The 19050-nt window shown below is 40.9% G+C and overlaps 1 protein-coding gene across 3 annotated transcripts in view; it reads left to right on the plus strand.

Moving 5' to 3' along the window:
• Positions 1–18961, plus strand: part of LOC111323581 (polycystin-1-related protein) — a 52602-nt gene extending 33641 nt beyond the window's left edge. For 2 of the 3 annotated variants that reach the window (XM_022926969.2, XM_088741521.1), the window contains exons 31-57: positions 34–143; positions 1170–1292; positions 1822–1870; positions 2267–2317; positions 2574–2669; positions 3192–3266; positions 3698–3817; positions 4435–4510; positions 5205–5287; positions 5917–5983; positions 6390–6687; positions 7766–7850; positions 8248–8421; positions 8923–9041; positions 9314–9424; positions 9695–9791; positions 10012–10086; positions 10444–10535; positions 11041–11154; positions 11518–11638; positions 12531–12632; positions 13125–13265; positions 13667–13804; positions 14401–14631; positions 15331–15416; positions 16010–16145; positions 16330–18961. In XM_022926969.2, the coding sequence (XP_022782704.1) occupies positions 34–143; positions 1170–1292; positions 1822–1870; positions 2267–2317; positions 2574–2669; positions 3192–3266; positions 3698–3817; positions 4435–4510; positions 5205–5287; positions 5917–5983; positions 6390–6687; positions 7766–7850; positions 8248–8421; positions 8923–9041; positions 9314–9424; positions 9695–9791; positions 10012–10086; positions 10444–10535; positions 11041–11154; positions 11518–11638; positions 12531–12632; positions 13125–13265; positions 13667–13804; positions 14401–14631; positions 15331–15416; positions 16010–16145; positions 16330–17724 (4365 nt within the window). In that variant the 3' untranslated portion in view covers positions 17725–18961. Of the gene's footprint in view, positions 1–33; positions 144–1169; positions 1293–1821; positions 1871–2266; positions 2318–2573; positions 2670–3191; positions 3267–3697; positions 3818–4434; positions 4511–5204; positions 5288–5916; positions 5984–6389; positions 6688–7765; positions 7851–8247; positions 8422–8922; positions 9042–9313; positions 9425–9691; positions 9792–10011; positions 10087–10443; positions 10536–11040; positions 11155–11517; positions 11639–12530; positions 12633–13124; positions 13266–13666; positions 13805–14400; positions 14632–15330; positions 15417–16009; positions 16146–16329 lie in introns of all 3 variants that reach the window. The other variant, XM_088741520.1, reaches the window with a different exon arrangement.
• Positions 18962–19050: the final 89 nt, after the last annotated feature.

Raw genomic sequence — 19050 nt, forward strand, 5'->3', positions numbered from 1 at the left:
TATTTGTTCTTTGTTTATTCTTTTTTCCTTAAGGTTTTCCTTCTACTCCATGGCGCTAACTGCGTATCGGATCCGATTGAGTTGAAGTCCGATGAAGACCATCCTCTGTTTGAAAGAAGTTCTTGTGATGTTTTTGTTGTGAGGTAAAAAATTTCTAACCCTTTACACCCTAATTTCAGCATACATAATCTCCTTACTGTTCTCTCTACATTTCCTAAGGTGCTGTCAAGGAGAATTTGTTTAACGATCAAGAGCTATTTTAGTTGGTGACTATTTCCTTTATTTTCATGATCTTTAAGTGTGATTCAGGGGAGACATTAAAAGGAGACATTCAATACAAGTCACTCATAGGGGTCAGACGGTTAATACCTACCCTAGCACTGCAAATAAGGTCAAATTTATGACTTGAATTCCTCCTTTTTGAGACCGGTTAGCTCAATTGGTTAGAGCGCCGGATTGTGTTGAGCGGGAGGTCGAGGGTTCGAGCCCCGGCCGGACCGATACTCATGGTCTTAAAATAACTGAGGAGAATTTGCTACCTTTCTTTTATTTCGAGAAATGGATAGATATTCTAGTCTTCTCGGATAAGGACGAATAAACCGTAGGCCCCGTCTCCTTCAGGGTTAGGGGTAGGAGACCTTAATTTCCCACGCACGAGATTACTGTGTGGTGGATGTCCTCCCCTGGAATGGGATGGGTGGGGTTCTAAGGTGAAATCGATACATGGACTGATGCGGCTGCCAGAGGCGCCTAAAATGCAGACGTCTGATCTCATCCTTAACAACTCGCAATTTAGCATTAATTGCTGCAAGTAGTTGTTCTATACCACATCACCACATGACAGCCTGTAGGGTTTTGAAATTATCCATGCCTTTTTGTCAGTGTTCGTGCAAGTCGTGGAAAATCTGAACAGTCTTTGAATTTCACAAAATCATTTTCCAGCGCTGACGAGTCAGACAACCCACAGATATTTTTTCCAGACTACAGCAACAAGGAATGATCTTCTTCACATCATTTTGAAGCCATTTTCTTAATCGTTGGTCTTGTTAAACATAAAAAAAAGTCGTGGTAGTATAAAGTAACGGTATGGTTTAAGTTTGAGAAAGTCCGAAACCTGTTTTATGACTTAAGACAAAACTCTGTACTTTTTTTCTTCTTCAATAATTTAGTTTCCCTGGAAGGAAATTCAGTGACATCTGGAAAATCCACATTTGGCACGACAACTCGGGAAATGATCCAAACTGGTTCTTAGAACAAGTTATTATCAAGGATGTCAACAGAGGAGATACAAGGTACTTGTAACTTACAGAGCGCGATCTGATCTTTCCTTGGTAAGACTATTAAAGAGAGGAGCTGGGTTTCTCTCTCTAGCAGGTATTCTAGTACTAGAAGTATTTTACATGTTTGGCTGATCATTAGCTTTAATATGCGATCCCACTTAACTTTTGACTTGCTCGTAGCCTGGTAGGGAGCTACTACCACCTGAGTCCACAGGTATTAACTCCCGACTAGTATTTGGGAAGCACAGATGTGTATCCCGTCAAAGCCTAGCTTCTTTTCTAAAAATTTCTTTATTGGCAGCTCATAATTTCTCTTCTCAAATACATTCGCAGTTCAAAATATGATTTATTTCAATAACTTGTGATCGCTTTACCCTCCAAAAGAAAAAAAAAAGTCGTCAAATGCGCAATATTTCATGTTACACGGCTAATTCATGGCTGAATATGAGTTGTTGGTTATTATAGCCTTCCCATACTCGTGAAACATTCACAAATGATTTCGCTCATAAACGTTCTTGTCGTTGTTGTTCCTTGGCCACAGGGTTTTCAACTGTAACAGATGGCTCGCTGTTGACGAAGCTGATGGAAAGGTACGTGCTTTACCCGTCATAATTTCATAAACATCAACATTTGTGGAGCAAAACATTTCATAATTACGTACCATTCATTTTCATCGCCAGGGACGGATGATTTTTGGAGGGTCACGTGATTTTCAGGGGAAAATTGACTGACAATCAACTGCCAGTGAGGGGGGGGGGGAGGTGAGGTGAAGAGCCTTAGAGGGGGATCATGTAAATTCAGGTAGGTGGTAAGGAATGTCCGGTCCCTTGGTTCAGTGCAGCGACCTTCTGGTAACGAAAAAGAGCAGGGGTTGTTACTGCACCGTGTTAATTTAGATAATTGTAGTTTCAAAATTTAAACAAAACACGAATATGCTATAAAATATATTTGTTGTACTGACTTCAAATTAAATTTTTCTTTTCAAGGTTGATTGTGAGCTTCTGGAGACAACGAGTCACCTAAACAGTTTGAAAAAGGCAAGTTTCTTTTAAATGAGCTTATTGGTACAGAAATCAAGAGAATCAAAATCGATATTAATTAACGCCATAATCACTTGAAATTTCCCTCAATTAGTGCTCCTGGGATATGTTTCACTTGACACTGCCGTAAGACCTTGTTTCTCTACAGGTAGAAAAATAAGGCGAATCACGCATCATCGCCATCATTTAGACCCCTTTTCGTAAATGGTTCAAAACAAGATTTTGTTATTTTTTTTATTATTTCCCTTTCCAGTGCTTCTCTGAATTCTCCATGAAGAGCATCTCGGACTATCATCTCTGGTTTTCTTTGCTTGGGCGGCCATCTTATAGCAGGTTTACACGCGCACAGGTAAAAACAAGACAAAAAAAGTTTTGTATTTCTGTCCCAGACTCTAAAGTTAGAATCACATAGTACAATGCAACACGCAGAACAACGTGAAACTGCTTTCTCAGTTCCAGAAAAAAGGTCACTCGTTGTGATCACAGACAGACTGAGAAGTCAGAATTCCTCAGTCACGTGAAGTTAACAGTATCACGTGACCTTACTGTTCGTTACTTTTCATTGAAATGGCAACTTAGGCAGCCAGTGAGAACCCAAAATAGCGACATGGAAATTCGTGGAGGCGCGAGAAATCATCAGTGACCAAGTCGCGATTGGCTTTAGGTTTTCCTCTGAATGATTCAGATTCTGGTCAGAGTTTTCTAGATCGATGAAAAATCTTTGGCTCGGCGGTAAGCCGTCGGGGCGCTGAATCCAAAAGTCTTAGGTTCAATTCTTCATGAGGACTCTGAAATTCTTCTTTGTCCCACGCTCATGAAAAGACGAAAAACATCTTTCTCAACTCTAATAGCTCTTTCCTTTTCTTGATAGCGGCTTACTTCCTGTGTGTCTTTGCTGCTCAGTTATCTTTGTGTAAACATTGCATGGTACAGGCCTAAAAAACAGGTAGGTACTCCTGCTTGCCAACCATGTTGTATCTAAATATGATATTAAGTGCTTTTTATGCGGAAGATCTTGCAACGTTGTGTTAGGCGCCTGGACCCAAAGGGTCAGAGTTCTAGCCCGTGGTTCCTAATATTTTTAGAAAAGTATGGCAATTTGTTTTTAATTTATAAGACGTGAAAAAAAGAACTGCGGAAAGAAAACAAAGTCGGGAAAAAATGAAGGGGCAAACGCGTGACAATCGCTAATCTGCTGAAGCCACATAATTCCTCTCATAATTTTTTGTTAAACCATTCAAAGTCATGGGGTTTTAATGCGCCGAAAAAATTGTGGATTTTTATAGGTGAAAAAGTGCACAAAGTTGAGCCTTGTTCGGGGTCAGTTTACTGGAAGTTAGGATCTTTTGACAAACTGAACGAATTTTATTTCATCAGGTTACAGAAGTGTTGGGACTTTTAGACATAACCGGTGAGAGCCTTTGGATTGGTGTCCTGTGCAGCTTGGTAGCATTGCCGCTCAATCTCCTGTGGATTTTCCTATTTAGATACAGTCGAGTGAGTCACATTTACAAACTACACCAACTACGAGTTCATAAGATTTTAAAAACTAGCGTTTTTTTATTTGTTTTTTAGCGTGCGCAATATTTTCTTGAAATTAAATTAACGCTGGAACCAATATTTCCTTTTGATTCATTGACACCGATGAGGTGTGTTTGAGCTATAAAGAAGCGAGAATGACGCAACTTGTGAGCCGTGTAAATCCCACACACGGGTTCAAGTAACTTCTTATTATATCAATACATTATCCGCCAAGCAGGCGACCAGAAAATTGATCAGGTCGATTATTAAACCTGATTCTTCCCACAAACTCGCAGAGAAGTATATAGTCTTGAGAAGGGAGGATTTTGAAAGAGATCCTAGGAGCTAGGGACACAATTCTTAACGAGACGTAGTGCCATCAGAAAGTAGCTTCTTGGAAGACTTAGCGAAGCATTAGAGTTTCGGCCTTGATGATCACCGTGCAGCGCGGAATTTTCACGCAAAATGTTCATGCTCACTTCTCTTTACGAAATTTGAAGCCAGTTTGCTTAGAACTGAGTTGTGGTTTACACCGTAGTTATGTTCCTTGATAGACAAAAAAGGTAGAAAAGGAACCTTACTTTTTTTACCAGCGAAAATTTCGCCGTCATGTGAAGGTTTATCCGATGTCTGAGCCGCAAACGAACTCCTCAGAGCTTATGACTTCAGGTGGGTTAACGTACCATCAATTAACTGATAAATTAATTAGGTTTGTTAATATCAATAGGAATCGTATAACAAGACCCTAAAAATGTTTTTTGAAGATGAAGTCCTAAACCATCTTTTAATTCTAAATGTAATAGCCAACAGTATATCTTGAAAATCTGTGATAGGCCCTGCTCCAACACAATATCCAACTCATCTAATATCAATGAATTTGATTGTATGAAAATCATGTAAGTGTATTGCGGTTTCATGAAATGTACGAGAGCGATCCTTCCATTAATAAACCCTACTTATGTAATACTGGAAATAAGACTTGTAAAAAAAAGAAAAATGACTTGAACCCATGACCTCTGCGATACCGGTGCAGTGCTCTATCAACTGAGCTAACAATCCAATTGTGAGCTGGTCATTATCAAATATCCTTCGGCAATTTCTCAACCACTTCCAGGAAAAAGAACAAACTTCGAAGCCGTGAACCCATTCGCTCCTATGATCATAATCTTTGGTACTATATCAAGGCGATGTCTCTTTTGTTGGCAATTTTCTTCGTTCTCATTGCCTGTGTGTATGAAATTGTATTAAACAATGTAAGGAGAATTTATATATTGGTCGCTTCATGGAGTCGAAGGATTAACTGTATCGTCACCCAGAGAATTATTTGTTAGAAAATGGCTCTTTACCCGATTTATCTTAACAGTTCTCGACCACTCGCTGGAAACTGTTGGCATGTTGACCAATATAAGCGAACGAAAGAGGTGGTTTCGAACGGTTTTTGAATGGGTAAGTTTGCAGTTTATTTTCTTTTTAACCCAGGGCTCAACTACTGCCGAGAGTATTTGTGTTCCTTCTGTTTCACTCTTTCGACGTAGACATGTTATTAGACAGCGCTGTTCAAGAAGGTAACTAAAAAAAACCATAAGATTCTAAGACAATAAGAGTTCAAGATTTTTCAAAAGGGGAAACGGCTGGTAAGAGTAAATTAACGTTGGTTTTTGGGGGTTAAACAGGATGTCCGTTAACATTATGGGACCAATTTTCGCCAAAGTAGTCTGGTAGCAACACCAAGACATCGACATATTAGCAGTTTCACATGATTTCAGTCAGGGCAGGACCCAATGGCATCTAGTAAAAATAACGATACGAACTTTGTTGCTAACAAAGAACGCAGTGAAGGTTAACGCCGTTTTATATTTTCTTAGCATTTCGCTGAAAACGTGAATTTGAACCGTTCACTCATTTTCGAACTCGTGCCAGAACTCAAAGTTTTCTCGTGCCAAAGAACACAGAACAGACTCTAGGCCTTTCGGGAGCAGCCTTCCCCCGCCTTTTGCCCTTGAGCGGTCTTGCGTTTCATAGTACTGTGTGAAGTACACTCTCAAATTGATGTTGCTTTGTGATTTCTATTAAAGGATGACGCCGACTCCGATTCATCATCTTGCGTGTGTGGCTCTCAGCTGAGCCTCGATCGAGCCTCAGGTAGAGAAATACACGGAAACTATTTTATTTTTTGTCATTGTTTGACTATCTTCGGTGAATTTTTAGCGTCAAAAGACAAACACCAGAGCGGTAGAAATACCCCAAGATGGGACAATGGTAGTAAAGGATGTGGGAGATTCACATGGATTGCAACTTAGACCCTTCCATTTCGCGGCCTGATACCTCACCAATTGGGCTACGAAGGGCTCGTGCGCGATTCAAGCAGAACATTAGGTTCATGACTGACAATTGTACATTCTGCTTTGATCAACAAAGCATCGTGTGTGTAAATAGACGGAGGGAGATGGCAACTTCCATTTCATTCTTGATCTATTTACAGACACACAATTTGCTTCACGACTCTCCAGTAACCGTCACTCTCTCTTTTTTTTCTCTTCGTTTTTAGACAGCACCAGTCAAGGTGATAATACGGGCCAGGGTGGATTGAGCTATTCTAAAAGACCTATTCCTCCTCACGCCGACTTACTGGACGCATGCGACTTCCTTAGAGACATCGGACCACTACGCAAAAAGTCGCTGGACTTCGACAAACGTAGCACGTATAGCGTGTCGCTGGTGTCTGAAGATCGGGGAGTTTATCATTCCAGATTCTCTCTACCGCACGGCTGTGTTTATGTGGCGTGGTTGGGGTGTCTGTGCACTGCTGTTACTGCTGCGCTGTTAACTGTTTGGTATGGAGTAAGGTAAGGGTGATTTTTGCAGAGAAATATTTCACTTATTGTCAACAGAATGCAAGGATTGCTTTGCTTTTGCATCACTCTGCCCTGTGGTTGGTTTCGAAATCTTGTGCCACCGACTCATTCAATCAGATGCAATAGGAAAACTTATGGTGACTTAATTTCTCTCGTTGTTCTGAACATCGGGAAATTTCAATGTATTTGAATCGAGTTCCCATCGGCTGTTCGTGATATTTCCCCTGGTTCTGACTGCCCTTTCTGATTAATTTCGTTTTGATTTTACGACACCTAATCGATGAGAGTTTTAGGAGTCTGCAGGCCGAGCAGTTCTTGGTCATTTCAGTAGTGCCCAATCAGTCATAGAATTCATTGAAACATCACTTGTAATCTCCGCTCTAAGGATCCGCTCTAAGCTCCCCTAAGAGTGACCAGCATCTAATTTGTCCTGACCCCCTCCCCCCATGTTCATCAACTCCTTGACCCCTAAGAGTGACTAGCATCTTATTTCTCCTGACCCCCTCCCCCCATGTTCATCAACTCCTTGACCCCTAAGAGTGACTAGCATCTTATTTCTCCTGACCCCTCCCCCCATGTTCCTCAACTCCTTGACCCCTAAGAGTGACTAGCATCTAATTTCTCCTGACCCCCTCCCTCCATGTTCCTCAACTCCTTGAGCCCTAAGAGTGACCAGCATCTAATTTCTCCTTACGATATCACCCCTGAATCACACATTAAAGTCACAAGAATAAAGGAAATGATCACCAACTAAAAAAGTCTCTTGATTGTTAAACAAATTCTGCATGTTAGCACCTCAGGAAATGTGTGTAGAATAGTATGGAGAGTGTGAATGCTGAGGTTAGGATGTAAACGGCTATGACCCCAGAAGATCTTAACCTAAAGATTCCAAAAGAGGCATGGTTCGAAAAATTTGGAATGAAAACTGTTTGCTTGAGGGTTTAAAGTCAGGAGACAACGGCCCGATTCAGACATCCGTTCACTCATACAGGAAGTTCAGTTAAAAGAACAGTCAGTCATTGAGACTTTATAAAGCTCTTTCTCTCTGCTTTTATTTTTTCCCCTTCAGTTTTGGATGGGATTTGTCTGTTCGTTGGTTACAGTCGTTCTTTTTCTCTTTACTGGAGTCCTTTCTCGTCTCTCAGCCATTTATGGTAAGTTAAAGAGAAAGCGTTTGGATTAGGGTGTCAAAACTCACCAAATAATTGCAAACTTCTTTTGGCACTACTTCGGCCGAAAAGAAAGCTAGATGACAAGTTTTATTGAAAACTCGTTCATTCCTTAAACGGTTTTGCTAGAGTTACAATCGCAAGAGTACTTCCTCGATCGTCACGCGTCGGAAGAGAAGCAACCTCTCTCTACTATTATGTGTCTTTCAAATCGCATTTTGGTCGCGTTCCCTTGAGATGCGCTTGAACGTGAATTGTAAAGAGAGGAGCATGTTTATTTCTTGTCCATGCAGATGGAACGCTGAAACGATCCTCAGGGCTTTAGAAATATACTCTATACTGTTCTAAAAAAAAAAAATTAAATTTTTTCCTCTTTTTCGAGGTTGCTATCTTTATACTGTACATGGCATACAAGTCTAATGCAAGGAAGGAGGATGAGGACGTCGATGAAGGATTTGAAGACTTGTCATCTTCCGCTTTGCACGATATCCACTACGGCCACATCAATCAAGGATTTCAGGGAGACTCGAGCAGAGATGGTGATGATCTCCATCCGGTAAGTCCAGGAAAAACATCAAACATCGAGGGAACAATATCTTACATTGGGTTTCTTCGGATTTGACAACGGCACTTACGAGCGCACCATTTAATCGGGGCTTATAATCAGTCCTAGACCCCTCACAAAACTCTCGCCGGCTCGCGTTGTTCAAGGCCTCATTTTTCCCGTGGGCAAAGAGGCACTCGCGCCGAAGCGCCAATAATCCGAGCCTGTTCGCAGGCGGTGTACTTATATCCCGTTCGCGCAGGCATGAAAGCATCAGTACGCCAACCGCCGTAAGCTATGGTTGATCTGCGGACTTAACTTCTTTACAGCATGAACCTATTACTTATAAGCATATGAACGTAAAAAGAAATTGGAAAAACTATAGGTAAGGGATCGAAACATCACTTTTCAAAACTACGCCGGTGGTTTATATTTTCAAATGTAAAATCAACAAATTATGCCGACCAATATTTACTTTTGTTACAGCTGAAAGCTCTGATACTTTGCTTCTAGGCGCTGGCCCTTCGCCGGAGACAGCGGTATCTCAGGTTTCTTAAACCGCCATCCGAATCAAAGCTGTCTGAAGCGCGTAGTAGATGCACACGAAGCAAAGCTCTCAGGGACTATACTATGTAAGTTTTAGTTTAGTTCTCGATGATCATCGCTAATTGCTATCATAAATATCTGAAATTTTAGGCGGAAAAATTGCTATGGTAACACGTTATGTCGTAAATATAATTAACTGTGAAAGTATGAAAGTAAAGTTGAGAGGGTTTTCAATTTCTTCAGATTCAATTTCTGTAGATTGTTGTTGTGTCTTTGTTGTACTCCGCACTCGAAGATGTCTACAATTTTTGTGAGGTGGATGGTAGATTTTTAAAACTTACATTTCATTGAATTTCAGAGAGGTTATTGTGTCCATTCTGTTCTTTCTTGTCACCTGCTTCCTGGTCACGAGCATCACATGCCCGGATGTATATCATCTGAACCAGTCGATCAAAAAGTCATTTCTCAGGTATGCCAAAAAACTCCTGAGTAATAAGGATTTTTATTGTCCAGTGCGATCGTCTGATTGTAAGTAGTCCTGAAGAGGGCTGGTGTTGGTCACACTTTGACAGAACCAAAATCATCATCAAGGTCAAGAAAAGTTTTTGTCAGTGCAGACAGTGCAATGTGATAGCTGATATTAGTCGGAATGTAAAGGAAATCAGGATTGTTTGAGAAGTGTGTTTTGGTGGTGCCAGCTAAACCTCCTAAAATGTTTACTTTTGTTTACACACAATAGGCAGGGAGGTGATCCTGACAGTGTCAAGGCGGCTTGGAAGGGCATTTCGTCTGCATTTTATGAGAACAACGCTTCGTCTTATTTCACACCGTTTACGGTATGTGGCAAAATTATTGATGGATACATGTTAGATTTAGACGTCAAGGGTCCATCTCATTCAAGGGAAATAAGTAAGCTGTGCGCTCTTCTCTCTGCCCAAAGGGGTTTTTTTTTTCTTAATCTACGCTTTTCTTCCTACAGCAAAAACCAACTCTCTGAAATCCCACTCGGCAAGCAACCACTAATTTTTTGTGCATTCCTTCATTTACATTATTCAGATCTTATTGCGTGACAGTCAGAGCCTTTTGTTTGGTCGGACAACGATCACGCAATTTAAGACCACTTTGTCAAAGGTAAGTTCTTGAGAAACTCTCCGACAACAAAATTTATTATATCAGTTGAGATAATGAAGGTAGATTGAATCAGCCAGAAATAGCTGGGATGTTTCTTGTTGAATAGACCATTTCCGAGGCCCACACATTCTCACTTTCAAAATATGGCCAAATGCAAAGCTTTTCCGGTGAGAATGAGTTTTGTTCCCTTGATACTGACGGCGGTCATTTTCACCTTTGTAATACCAATTTGTAGTCTTCTGGTAATCAAGTCGAACAAAATGCTTTGTGGTTCAGAGTCTAACCGTATTTAGACTCGAGTGTCTTTCCTTAGAGAAATTCTGTACTGAATTTACTTTTTTTCTGACACTTTTTGAGGCTTGTCACGGCAGTCCGAACACAACAATGTGTCGTATAACGTGTCACGAAAAGGAAGGCGCTTGGTTTATCTTAGAGCTTAATCAAACAAGGTATGTCACGTGATTCTATTGGATCTTCCACTGGTTTAGGCCCTGAGCTTTGGTTTTTACTTGAAGTACCCAATATCAGCAAGTGAAAATGTCATTATTTAGCCAGGCGCGAAGGATAGCAACAAATTTTTAACCGAAGGGGACTGTGAACAACACAGCTGTTGGTGTTTAATGATGTGCCGAAGGCCTATCCCAGTAGGGGGCCTGGGGCATCCTTCCCTGGCAAAATAGAGGGGGCACGGGTCTCCGGTAGCTCCTACTTCTACGGCCCTGAATATGAGAGTGATCTTCGTAGTAATGAACATTGCTTACGCAATAGTGAAAATAAGGTCTAAAAAAATTCGGGCCTGTACGGAGTTGAGCTCATGACCTCTGCGATACCGGCGCAACCAACTGAGCTAACCAACCAACTTTTGTGGCTTACAGGTACGTCGCATGATAAATTCCTTAAAGTCCTTGGAAGCACATAACAATTGCTTAATGTTTTTTTTTTTTTTTTTTACAGCGAAGAGTCTGCAAAGCAGCTAAGGGGAATCGCGGATTCGCAATGGATAGATGCCTGTACGCGCGAAGTAAAGATGGAGTTTTCAGTGTACACGCCATTATTTCGTACTATCAGGTAAAGTGGCTTCAATCACTAATTAGGGTTATTGAGAATGCGTAAAGAGGGTAAGTTCTTAAAGAAATTAATTTATCAACTCAGTTGATAAAATTAAAATTAAAATTATCTGATTGGCTGGTTAACTGCTTTCCGATTGACTCCTTGACAGATTAACTGAATTAAAGATGCACGCACGCACGCGCGGACGGATTTTGGTTTTGCTTTGATCCGACCAATGTGTGTTGCTTATAACGTGGGCTTTTTTTAATTCGTTACTGAGGTTGATCTTCCTCTGAAAACTTGCATTCGATAATTAACTAACTGTTGAACTGAGTGAATTTTTGTCTAAATCATCGTGTTTTTGACATGCTGGTATTTCAGCGCTGCTACTCTGTCAGTGAAAGCAACTTATACTGGAAAGCCATTATGTCGACTGGAGTTAAATACCTTCCCAGTGTTTTTCAAATCGACAGAACAAAGCTACTTTGTGAGGATCTGTAAGGTGTGTAATCAGTCAGAACCTTTAACGTCCGTTTGGTTGCAGTCATGCTTTTGTTGATGTGCATAACTGATCGTTTGTGTTGTCATCGTTTTTGTTAGTTGTTGTTGTAGTTATGTGAAGAGTCGTTTTCAAAATATGTTTCCAATTACTTAGAAAAGAAAGAAATGTGCTAAGCATTTGTTGCGAGCATAAGGCAAACAACTTAAGTTTTGCTTACGTTTTTTAACCCTTGAACCAGCTGCCATTTCGAGTTCAGGTTCGCACGAGTCAAGTGTATTGCATACTGCCAAGATCAGCATATTGAAAGTGTCCTGCGTTAGAGTGACAAAATGGTAGCGTAGGAACATACATACATACCTACATACATACGTACGTACGTACATAAATACATACATACATACATAGGTTAATTGACCACTCCCCGTAGGGGAATTTCAGGGCCAACACCCACCCATCCCACCCAGGGGAGGACATCCACCACACAGTAATCTCGTGCGTGGGAAATTAACGTCTCATACCCCTAACCTTGCCAGGAGACGGGGCCTACGGTTTATTCGTCCTTATCCGAGAAGACTAGAATATCTATCCATTTCTTGATTATAGAAAGGTAACAAACGTCAGTTGCGGCGCGAGGTACAAAATGTACGTTAAAGAGAAATTTGTTCAAATACACGAAACAACTTGCTAACAGAGTATTGGTGTGAATGGAATTTGAACTCTATTAGACGATTGCCTTGTTGCTCCTCAGTCTAATCACCATGATTAATTTAGACATGATAATTTATGCGATGAATTGTAGCGCTCTTCTCCAGCTCATAACCAGACAGCCTTTTCAGTTAATCGAAGAGTACAGGACTGTTCAACTAAGAGATCTCTTCTTGATCTATTTCAGCTGTTGTTTGTTGTTCTCCTTCTTTATCTCCTCCAACACGAATTTTACTTGGCCAAGACGATGTCAGCTAAGTACTTTAGGAGCTTCTGGCGGCTCACGCAGGTAAAAGAGATGTCAACAAATGCAAGGAATTTGACAAAAGTCTAAACCGACGTCTGATTTTGGAAATGTAGAGAATGTGTTTGGGACGAACGGGTGAGGGTGGGCGGAGGCGGGAGGGGTAGAGGGCGTAAAAAAATGTTCCTTGAAGAAGTTTCCAAACCTGTCGAGTTTCTCCAAAGGATGAAACAAAAGCACATTCGAAGAAAAGATACTTTAGGCAACGCCTTTCTTACGTCACAACTGTCCGTGGGGAAAACTCATAGCTATATGCCATAATGTCCTAGATTGACAAATTCTTCTTTTTCAAGATCGATTACTCCGTAATAAGCCAAAAGCTCGTTCCTTAAATCACAGAAATTAATGTCTCCTTGCATGAACTTGACTGCTCCTGGAAATACGTTTAGTGCCCTAAGTTGAGAGGTCGTTCTCTTGATCCGCCCAACGAAAAAAGTCAACTTATCAGCTCTGCTTGGTTCCTCCCGTTTTCTTTAGCTTTTAACAGTTGCCAGTGCAAGCTTTTCCGTAGTGCTGTATATCCACTGGTCAGTGAGTTTGTACGCTCTGTTACGAGAGGTCCAAACTACTAGTCAAACAGACGTGTTCTACTACGCCAAGATGGTTTCGTCGAGTCAGGTTTGTTTGTTTTTATCTCGGTAGACTGCTACTATGTTCATGCAAATAAAACTCAAGGAGGAGGGCTGTAAATATTTCATCTTGTTTCCCCTCTGCTAAGCGAAATTGAAGTCAAATATGGGATTTTGAGGAAGGATTGGTTCCGCTTGTAGTCAAAAATGGAATTTTGAGGAAGGGTTTGTTCCGCTAGCGCAAGAGATTTTTCTTCTGTGAACTGTAGGCAGAATGAAAGATATTCTTGATATGGGCTGAAATTGACGTATTTCTCGCCTTGATCGGCAAGAAATGATATTTGACCACCGAGTTTTTGTACGTAGTCTAAAATGACCATCTTGTACAGTTATGTTACAACTGAGCTGTGACATTTCTTTGATTTCATCCCAAATTTTTTTTTCTATTAGGAAGCTCTGCAAGCCTTATATGCTCTTTTGTTGTTCTTCATCATCGTTCGCTCTTTGTATATGCTGAGACCTTCTCGAACCATGGTCCGTATTAGTAAATACTTCGCTTCCGTCGTGCGTCCCCTGGCAGCGTCTTTGGTAGGTATCGAACATAAGTTGTAAAAGAAGCTTGTACACATTAGTGACCAATCGTTATGAAGCATTTTGACCAGGTGACGATGATAGACCAATTAGAGAAGCTTATGAAAAAGAAAAAAAACAGGTGGAGAAAGGCTAAAGATTGTTTTAGACCGAGGTGTTAATGGTGCTAGAAAATGCAGCAGTCATGTTGTTACCCCGCGCGTGTTTGCAGACCATTGAGTTTCTTTGAGCTCCGTAGCTCCAAGTTTTCTGTTTGAAGCGGACTCTATCTGAGATAAAGCAACGGCGTAAACTTATTTGTTTTACTTTCTCGCCACTGTGGGTATATGTAAAACTGCGAGTGTATAGTAAAACTATCAGTTTTCCTAGTCTCGTTCTTGTTCATGTTTTATCTGTGTTAACTTTATTAATCTTGCTTCCAAAGCTCAAAATCCTTCCTTCAAAAATATTTTTTCAAGTAATGTCCGTGTTCTTTAACCAAAGTAAGTTGGTCCTGCAGCAAAGATGAAGTACGCGGAGTGCTGCAAAATGGAATATCTCATTTGCCTTTGGCCTTAAAAAATCTCCTTTGACTGGCTGTATTACATTTGCAGGTCGTGATCGTAATCTTAATGATGACCTTTGTTCATACGGGACATCTTTTGTTTGGCGGCCTTCACAAGGCGTTCAAGTCATTTGGAGATACGTTCTTGCTGGTCAGCAATTTCTTTCGTTTGGAAGGCGTGAGTCATTACCAAGGCCCGGGGATTGAAGAGCATCCTGTGCTGATTTTGTTTTACTTTACCATCTTTGTGGTCGGATTCTATACTTTCATGAGGGGAGCGGTGAGTGAAGTGTTTGATGAGTGTAACAAGATGAAGTTTCTTGCGTCTCAAATGGTGCTAGCTTTTGAGTTTAAACAACTAAACTGTATAGAAAGACAAGTAGTTTCCCTGGCAACCTTTGTTTGATTTCGTTACGTGTAATCCTTGTTACGTGACAACTCAAAAACAAATTCGGCGAGGGAGTATAGAAAATCGAGCGTGTTTATATGAAGGCGTTCAATTGCTTTTCCGCATAATCGGCTGGAATTCTGAGGGCGGATAGTCTGTAACCAATTTATTTACCTATTATGGAAACCTTAAACCATGTCGACAAGGCTTAATTCAATAGATAGGTCTGCAAACTACGCTGTAAATTGACAGATAAGTAACGTGAGGCTATTTCGTCAGAGCTCTTTTTGATAGTGTCGAAATTTTACACTAAATAATTTCAACTATCTATCGAAACAGAGGAAAATATCAAAAGAACAAATGAGAACTTAAGGTAAGTACTGGTAATCGACCCGAAACGCGAGGAAAAGCGAGCAAGCAAGGCCAGATTGGTCGTGCATCTGATTGGTTGTTAGGTTGTCCGAGTAAGTAAAATCATCGCAATACTGAACGAATTTCGACACAAACAGTTGAGGGTTACTCTACTTGGCTGTCTTTTGTTGTTATTTTGTTTATGTTATTTTATTTGTTTGTTTGTTTTTATCTCGGTAGACTGCTACTATGTTCATGTACAGGGTGCCGCACTACAAGAAAAAACGGCACAAGTTACTTGCAGTGGAGGAATTCTTTCGAAGCAAGTAAGTAATTAGAGCTTCTTTTTGAGTTTATGTTCACACTTGTCTTACACATTGGAATGGATTAACTATTTACACACAATGCGTAAATGTGTTACACTGATGTGAATATTGCCAAAAAACAAAATGAAGGTTTTGGACGGATTTCAATGGAAGAATGAGAAGCTATTAACATGCATTTCCTCCCTACGATGTCAGAGCATTATCTTGCGAACTGACATCAAAAACAAACAGAACGTGCAAAAATTAAAACAAACTTATAAGCTATTTTGGCTATAATTATACTACCTAATTTGCAAGGGAGTTTATAGCAGGTAGATGGTGATGATAGGCCCTGGCTGTTGAAGGGTGAATAACGCTATCCTTCTGATAAATCTCTGTCCGGTTGATATCGCAGTACGTTTTGTTGACATTTATCCGCTGGTTAGCGAACTATCCAAGGGATAGGATTTTCCGCCCTTTGAGTGGAGGTAGTACTCATTTCAGTCTACTCTCTCATTTTACGGCAGTATTGTATTTTCAATATTTAGAGGTGATACAAGACCTTCACTGTACGTTGTGATACTGAAACCACTCACCTTCCCTCTCTTCTGCAGGATGCAGCTATTCAGAGAAAAACTAAAGAGACAAGAAAGTGATACATCATCTTATGCAGATGAAGAGGAGGGAGACGAGGAAGATGAAGGGGACGAAGAGTTAGAAGAATACGAGAAAGACGCGCCCTTCCCTATGGTAAGGTTTTAATAGTCTTTTCAAGGCTTTATTGTTCTAAAACAGGGCTTAAGGAAAAAAAACAAAAACAAAAACAATGATCAATCATTGCTAACCAATAACGTTGTTGAATTGTTATTGAAACTAATCTAGGCCCTCTGTGACACATGTACCTTAGGTTGTAGTATTAATTTACTTTTTTCAGGAACACGTGTTGGATGAGGTCCAGGTTCAATTTGAAGAGTTATCGCTTCGCATGGGCAATTTGATGGGTTCAGAAGTGTTCGACAATAGCCAACGTTTTACAGGTGACTTCCTGTCAGGCACAGATAGCGATGAAGATGTGGAGTATCTTTACCAAGTAGAGCAACGACCCGCTCCGTCTGCGGTCAGCGGCAGTGGATATGAAAGTGACCATAGCGACATGTCTGCAGCCAGGTGGAATTTGTCTAGTTCCAGTTGTTATGATTTAGCGGACTGCCATGGGCTAAATGAGTGGAGGTCTGGACTGGCAGGGGGAAATGGTGCCAAGCCGGTGATGTTTACTTCGGATAGATGTAAAGCTGATCGCAGCCCACAGAAAATCACAGCTTATCCCAGTGGGGAAACTTTGATGTTTCAAAGCCACAGCGACCCTTCATGTTCAAGCTGCTATGATATGTGCAGAAGCAATCCATCTTTTACCTTACGTGACGGTGGCATTCGTGAAAGTGCTCTGCTTGATACAAGGCTGCGTGATGGCGTGTTACGCGAGGGAGAGTTACGGGGCAGTTTCTTACGTGACGGCGTGTGGTATGAGGGTGGCTTGCACGACTCTGTCTCGCGGGGCAACGATGATCGTGATAGACCAGATGTTAATAGCGCAATACAGTCAAATGGAACATTCATTCGAGATCAATCGTTCTACTCCACTCATTCTCGTGTCATGCGCACGAAACTTGAACCCATCATGCCCAAGAACGTCTATTCCACGGCACGCACGCATGGGAGACGTAGCCGCGAGGCGTTATCACTTCATCCGAGCGCCAACGTTGACTGTAGCACCACAGAGGTAGCTACTAGTAGTGCATCTGAACTAGAGGTGAGTAGGAAAGGCAAGAAATCTCATCGCCGCAAGACTAAAGGCCTTTTCAGAAGTTCTGCAGTATATCCTGGTGAGGAGGGGCTGTCTTTGGGCCTAGATCCACCCGTCCGAGGGCGGGAAGCTCATTCGGCAGACTCCCAGCACCCAACCACCAAATCTCCCGCGCATGCCGCCTGGGGCTTAGCTCCATCAGCTTCTGAACGGGAGTTTTTAAGGAGGCCAGCTGCTCACGGTTCTGAAGACTCTAGGCTCCACTCAGCTGCTCAGATCCTTTTACCGTCATCATCAGAACGAAGTTTTGTCGCAGACCCGTGCCATGAGGTTCTGGGAGACTCCCAGTCAATGATATCTGCTGGGGAACTAGAATCGACTGCTGCCCCAGACCCTCACGTTCCAGATGGGCCCCTGAAAGGAATTTTGGGTGACATAAGTCTGAACAAACCACTTGGTACTGAAATATTACCAGACAATTCGCCGGTGGTTTCCACACTAGGCGATAAATACGAAATTAGATGAGAATATATAAATTATATACAGAGTTTTATGAACATTTTAAATGGACTTAATCATGTGCCTCTCCTCGTACTTTGACTTGTTAGTCAGTAACGAGTCTCTTATTGTATGGCTTAAGGGGTGGACGAAGGAGACTCTTATGAGGGGAGGGGGTGAGGGGGTCAGAAATGTGATTCAGAAAACGTATTTTATTACTTCCTTTTTAGTAAAAACAAATACGAGCCTCAATAAGTTAAGAGATATTTCAAGACACGTACTGTGTGATACTGTCATTGCAAGGCAGTAAAAAACCCACAGGTGCGAGGCCCTCCACATACCCCCTCCCCTCCCCCTCTCCCCTCCCCTTCGTTCACCCCGACCCTCTCTCTCTGGAGCGCAGCTAGGCTGGTCCATTCAAAAACATGAATGCTGCCACTCTTTCTCAACGCCTTTAAATTCGATATGAACAAAGGTGCTGAAGATATTTAAAATCTCAATCAAGACTCTGCAAAAAAGTTGCTTTAAGATAACAAATATAATTTCAATGGTGAATATTAATTCGAAACTGGTTCCTCATGTTCATGCCGTACAAATGAAACATTTTTTGAACTGAAAATTTGATAGTGTAGTACAACCGTCGTCGACATATTATCCCTGTTTTTTATTTTCTGCATTGTGTATTGATACTTAGGCTTTATACCTTAATATTAATAAGAATATTCTCGATACTATTTCTATATACATTTTCTACGTGGCTGACAAGGAGAATTTGTTTAAAAATAAACAGTTTCTTCAGTCGTTGATCTTTTCCTTTATTCCTGGGACCTTAATGTGGAATTCAGGAATGATATTTTAAGGAAATATTAGATGCTATCAATCTCGGAGCCTAGGATTTCAGTTGAACGGTTTTTTCATTTTATTCAGAGTTTTATTATTCATACCATATTGATAGAAAGTTAATGTTGGTTCCAAAGTATATTTTTATGCATCTCAATTTAATATCCTCCATTTTTGTACAACAACAAAGGTATTTCATTTAGTTATGCATCTATTAAGTAACAGATCATATGTAAGTGACGCCAAAAATATGGTAAAAAAAGTTGCATTCGAGCTGCAGACGATAATGTTCTCACCACCGAAATTATTTTGTCATACATCAAGGTATTTTGTAATTGATCAGATTTTATTCAATATTTTGTACCACATTTAAAGCATAGCCAGAGAATAAATATTTAGCTAATGAAAATTTTATTTGCACAAACTCTTCGACTGAATGATTCAGTGAACTATATTGTTAGCCTCATCTCGACTGAAGTGATTAATAGTACCACAGCTAAGAAAGTTGAAGCA

The sequence above is a fragment of the Stylophora pistillata genome, chromosome 12 (genome assembly GCF_964205215.1).
Source record: "Stylophora pistillata chromosome 12, jaStyPist1.2, whole genome shotgun sequence".
NCBI lineage: Eukaryota > Metazoa > Cnidaria > Anthozoa > Scleractinia > Pocilloporidae > Stylophora > Stylophora pistillata.